The following is a 6,000-nucleotide window of genomic DNA, read 5'->3' as shown; positions in this document are numbered from 1 at the left end:
TCACATGACCCATTAGGATGACCAATAGTCATTATTATATTGCCTATCAATGGGGACCTCTTCTCCCCTCAACAAATCTAGTATATGAGGTGATGAGTTACCTAGTTGTACCTAAGGAAGGACGGTGATTGGTTCCTATCTAAGAAATTAAAATTTTTCGACTGTCCCATCGTTGGTCAAATAAGATGTCAGAAGCACACATTGATTCTTTGGGTAAAAGAATTTAAAGAATCAATGCTAGAATGATAAAGGATAAGCACATAATGTTATTTATATACTAATACAAGTCTCCAATGAATCTTCTGAAACCCAAAACACTATCAACACATGCTTTTACACCAAAGTGAAAGAAAGCCTTTTTGGCTTCTACGTCCTTCTCCATTAGCATCTCTCATCTCTCTCTCTCTCTCTCTCTCTCTCTCTGTAAATATAACATGCAAGGGATTTGTAGTAGCAGCAACTATGTAGCACATTGGTGACGACTCTATGGTGGCATGACAACAATGGTGGCAAAGCTTGGTGACATCAAAGGTGATGTAGGGCTAGTTGCAGTAGAGATGTTTTTCTTTATGGAAACAAAAAATAAAATAGAATATAAATGAATATGGAGAGAGAAAATGGTTAACTTATGTGTATGGATCAAATTTCACTTATATTCTTCTTCCTTTTAATTTCAGATTGAATGTTCCAGCTTTCCCTCTTCTCTTTTTTTTTTTTTTAATTTAAATTCCAGCCTTGGCTCTCTCCCATCACAATCCTTGATTTCAATATTCAGATCCCCCCCTCAATTATGCGTTGATAGGCTTATTTATAGGCAATTTTTCTGAAAATTGATTGGAAGAGCTAGTGGTGGCATTCCTTAATGGTAAGGATGGCTCAGAGATTGGAATGCGAGGGAGGCGCCATTCCTTAGCGTGGAAGGATGCGTTGGGATTGGCTTGCGAAGGGTGTGATTTCCCCCCTCGTGATTGCAGGTTGCAGGGATGATATTACTATTTTCAAATTAAAAAAATGAATTCAATATCGTTTGGGCCTGGATTCGATTTGAGCTGTCTCAAATTTGGGTCTTGGTTTAGATTCAACTTGCATTGAGTTTGGATTTTGGTTTGGGTTCAATGGGCACTGAATTAAATTGGAAAATTGATTTCAACCAATTTGAATTAAAATTACATGTCAAAATAATATCAATTGATAACCGATTTTCGGACAAAAAATAGAACAAGTTTTAAATTTTTTTCAAAATTCATCAATGATTTCAAACAAATAAGAAATTCAGATAAAATTTCTTTTTTTTTTTTGTTGAGAAATTCAGGATTGGGACAGAGAATTTAGATTTTTAAAAATGATTTTGAACTCAAAAATAATTGAGAGTTAAAAAATGGAGCAATGTTAATTTTCCCAATCTTGAAACTAATTTTGAAATCATCGATAAATAATTAACCTTAACGGATGAGAATTCCACTTGTAAACTTATCCCACATTAAAAAATCAAAGTGGATGTAGAAACTTATATACATGGTTGGATCCAAGACCTAATAGACTTAACCTTTTGGATCAAATCGATGTTCACCCAAGCACATCCATAACTTCCTCCTGTCCTCTCCCAATAGAGACAAGGGTTGCAATTTGGAACACATGAAAACTATAGACAATATGTCAAAATGCAAATCAAATATTGGTTTACATTGCATTTTATTAGTCAAATTGGAAATTAGAAATCATATGTTGTTTAATTGTGGTTTTCTGAGGAAGCCTGTGGGAAAGCTACTGGCAATCCGAACCAACCTTCACCTGCAACATCTTGCGGGAGGAAATGTAGAAGCTAATAAACTGAACTTCAGGAGTAACGAGGAGGACATAATCCTCTTTCTGCATCAGTTTGTTTCCCTTCAACTAATATATTCTTCTTTGCCTTCTTAGGAAAATAGAAAAAAAGGTAAAAAAGGGAGGCTAGCAAAACACGGCTGCACCGATGCGACTGTAGCCAAACCTTCCCCCAGCAATCACACCGCTGCTGTCGCTCGTCTCATACCGAAGCCGCCGAACACACAGCCTAACCACTCTCTGACGCCCCCGCTCCTGTCCATGGCATTCTCTTCTTCGATCTCTCCTCTGTACTACGTCCCGTCCAAGGCATTGTCGCATGATGCGAAGTCTCATCCCGAGAAGATCTGTCTCTCTGGACGCCCTGCCTGCTCTCGTCTGCGGTATTTTTCAATCTCGAGGTACTAGATTTGTTCCATTTGGTTGGTGAAAAAAAAGCTGGAAAACCGAATAATATTGAATTCACAATCTGTTTTATGTTCTTATCTGCCTCTGCGCGATTAAAGAGAGCAAATGCGCTCAGCTCAAGTTGCTGAATTGTTGCGCTAGGCTCTTCATAGCCGGGTTTTGTTTTAGTTTTATTGGGTTTCAAATAATAAGAACAATTAAAAGCTTGAGGTCCAAGTTTCTTTTAGTTACTTACATTTTCTCAGCAACCAAGGAGAACTGGTTTTCCTTCATTGCCGCCTTGTTACTAATTGATAAAGTCCTCTATTCTGAATTTTCTTCTGTAATTATTGTTTGACTAGTTTCTTTCTTTTTGGTGGTTTAGCATTTTGAAATTATCATTAACGAGTTAGATTTTTGCTGTGACAGTCGGCATTCTTTCTTTTGCTTGTATGAAGGATGGAATGTATAGTCATTGCACTTGTTCAGCAGTATCTGGTCATCTGACCGTGCCAAATGCTGACAGTGGCAGTGGAGGCTGTACCTGAATCTAATCTTTACTGGTCATGGATTAAACTTTACAGGTGGTGTGTTATGCAGACACAGAGAGTTCTCTTGATTCTTTATAAAACAAAGGCATTTATTTGGCTGGTTGTTCTTAATAGAGCTAACACCAGCTATCTGTTGCACGGAAGGAGGCATTCTAAGGATTTATCTCCGGATATGTGCATTCTTTACTTTGTAGCTCTGAATTTGCCTCTCATTTGTTCTTGCATTATTCCATCTTAGAGGAATTTTTGGAGAAAACAATGATTACTTGGACTTGGTGGAGGATGTGGTGGATTTTTTTTTTTTTATTTTTTAAATTTTTGGTTGGAGTAAAGAAGTGTTAGCCTTGTGGAAGTTGGGTTATTTGCTGTTTGGTGGGGTATTTGGTTGGAAAGGAAAGCTCGCAGTTTTTTATGGGGAAGAAGATTTTGCTCAGGGATTGTATTCAATGATATTATGCTTGTTGTATCATGTTCAAAGTCTGATTATATTTCACAAACACTAAATCATTCAAGTGTTGTTGGACCAGCCTATTTCTCCTTTTGCTATGAAGCTGCAAGAAGTAAAAAATAACATAGTAAGGATTCTTAAAAAAAGTAGCAGTATATGTTCTTTAATCCACAATATCCTACTATCTTTGTCTTACATGTTGGAATATGCTCCAATTTCTTTGGCAGCCAGTAGCACTACATGTGAAGCTAATAAGTTTTGCAGCAAACTATTGCAAGTTTGGGGTTGACCAGCCAAATGAGATCCACCGTTCCGCTATTATTAAATAAATTTCAAATGAATACCTACTAGCTAAGTAGCTAAAATTATTTTAAAGATAAAGTGGCAGTAAAAATGCACGTAAACACCAAGTTACCAGCTAAAGTTACTAAGGTAACTACTAGCTAAGTAGCCACTTTACCTAGTGCGCTTATCTTCCCTTTTCTTGTAGCTATATCAATTCCAAAGAGGCCTTTAGTGCTTGTGTAGTTTGCCATCTCATTTGAAATTTTATCTTGCAATTCAACAGATGACACCAACCTTGCAATGCAATTGTACAAACCAATCATGATTTCTTCATCTTGCACAATGTGTTGGGGTTTGAATGTTGATGAAGTTGGCATCCCACCTTGTGTCAATAATTTCAAATGCCTCTTTGAATTTATCCTCTCTCTCTCTCTCTCTCTCTTATTAAAAGCCTTAGCTATGACTTCCTTAGCCCTATCCATAGCTTCATAAATATATCTCATTGCAGGTTTCTTTAACCCATCAACTAGACGGAGTACACGAACAAGTGAGCTTGTCAATTTAAGGGCATAAACAATTGTACTTTAAAAGGTAGGCATTGAAACAGTATTAGCTGCTCTTTTGCCATCCACCTACTTTGTCCATTTACTAATATTCCAATCCTTAGAAGTAAACATCTTCCTCAAGTTGTTCTTCTAAAGTTGTATAGAACGAAAAGTGATGAAGGCTATTGCAAACCTTGTAACTGTAGGTCTTGGTATCTTCTTTCCTTTTGTAAATTGCCTTATTAAGTTCACCACGCAAACATGGTTATGAACATAACCATTCAAAAATATCACCCTACTCAAAGTTGTATGAATTGTACGCATCTTCCTAGAATCTTCCTTAACATTATTACTATGAAGTTTTTGGACTAGCATATCAAATTGAGTCCTCATTTGAGAACAGAAGGCACAAAAGATATTAAACAACTTAGAACGGTCTTTCATTAAATACATTATCCATATGACTAACTTTGGCATGATCCATTAGTCATCTTGTGCCTACACTCCACAAAAAATGGAGTTGTAGAGCAGAAAAACAAACATATTCTCAAAGTCACTTGAACCCTATTGTAACAAATGAATGCCCCCGAAGTTTTTTGGAGTGATGTTGTGCTCACCACTTGCTCTATCATCAATAAAATGCCACCTTCTATCCTTGGTGGTAAAATCTCTTATTCGTTTATCTTCCCCAAGGCTCCTTTGCTCTCCCTTTCTCCCCATATATTTAGATTTGTGTCCTTTGCTCATTAGTTAAATCCAAGAACGGACAAGTTGGATCCTCGTGCTATCAAATGTATTCTTTTGGGTCATTTCTATACTCACAAAGGATTTCAATGTTATAGCCTCGCTTTATATCAATTCTCTGTTTCTGTTGATACCGCTTTTTTTGAGTCTACACCATCCTATTATGATTACTTGAGTTTTGTTGACCTTGATAAGTCCCTTCCTTTGCCTAGCCTTCCGGGTCCTAACCTATTTTCTCCGCTTAGTCATCCTACATCTTCATCCAGATTGAGTCCTTCTTGCCGCTTGGATCGTCCCAATTAATAGGTGTACACCTGATGACTCAAAGGAGGAGAACCTCCTCTAATTTCCACTTCTACGCCTCTAGTTCCCTCGTCAAATTTGCCTATTTCCCAAATGTGGTTGATCTCCCTATTGTTGTTTGAAAATGTGAAGTAGTCGTACCCACATCCGATCTCTAATTTTATTTGTTATGATTTCTCGTCACCCTCATATTGTTGTTTTGTTAGTACTCAGTCTTTTATTGCTTTTCCAAAGTCTATTTCTGAAGCCTTGTCCCATTCAAGATGGAGGAATGCAATTATAGAAGGTATACATGTGCTACAAGATAATGATACTTGGGAGTTGGTACCTCTTCCCCTTGATAAGTCTGTGGTTGGTTGTCGGTGGGTGCACATCATGAATGTCAATTCAGATGGTTCCGTGGCTTGATTGAAGGCCCACCTGTAGAAACCATACTCAAGTGTATGGTTTGGATTCTTTAGACATATTCTCCCATGTCGCCAAACTTGCCTTAGTATGTTTGTTCATCTCCTTAGTCACCACTTGTCATTGGCCTCTACATCTGTTTGATGTGAAGAATGCTACATGGCGATCTTCAGTATAAGGTCTATATGGAGCAACCAGCTGGTTTTGTTGTGTAGGGGGGTTAGTCTTAGTGTGTAGGCTCAAGAAGTCGTTATGGTTTAAAAAAATATCATTGGGCATGGTTTGGTTAATTCAATGCTGTATTGAGTTTGGCCTTCTATGGCATGCAATATATCATTCTGTGTTTAATTGTCATACTCCATCCGACATGATTATGCATATTGTGTATGTGGATGATATTGTGATGATTGCTAATGATGATCAAGGTATCCAAGGCCTAAAGCATTTTGTGTAACTAAGTTTCAGAACAAGGATTTGGGACCCTTTTAAGTACTTCTTGGATATAGAA

At 37.4% G+C, this 6,000-nt stretch overlaps 1 protein-coding gene across 4 annotated transcripts in view; it reads left to right on the top strand.

Annotated features, from left to right (window-relative positions):
- Positions 1 to 419: 419 nt before the first annotated feature.
- Positions 420 to 6,000, top strand: part of LOC131161999 (bifunctional aspartokinase/homoserine dehydrogenase 1, chloroplastic-like) — an 84,038-nt gene continuing 78,457 nt past the window's right edge. Inside the window, exons 1-2 of one of the 4 annotated variants that reach the window (XM_058118087.1) lie at positions 420 to 531; positions 1,921 to 2,207. In XM_058118087.1, coding sequence (XP_057974070.1) covers positions 2,086 to 2,207 — 122 coding nt within the window. In that variant the 5' untranslated portion in view covers positions 420 to 531; positions 1,921 to 2,085. Of the gene's footprint in view, positions 532 to 1,726; positions 2,226 to 6,000 lie in introns of those variants that run through there. The other 3 variants (XM_058118085.1, XM_058118084.1, XM_058118086.1) reach the window with 3 other exon arrangements.

The sequence above is a fragment of the Malania oleifera genome, chromosome 8, assembly GCF_029873635.1.
Source record: "Malania oleifera isolate guangnan ecotype guangnan chromosome 8, ASM2987363v1, whole genome shotgun sequence".
Classification (NCBI taxonomy): domain Eukaryota; kingdom Viridiplantae; phylum Streptophyta; class Magnoliopsida; order Santalales; family Ximeniaceae; genus Malania; species Malania oleifera.
Note: the sequence above shows the minus strand (reverse complement) of the source record. Positions and strands in the feature narration are given on the sequence as shown.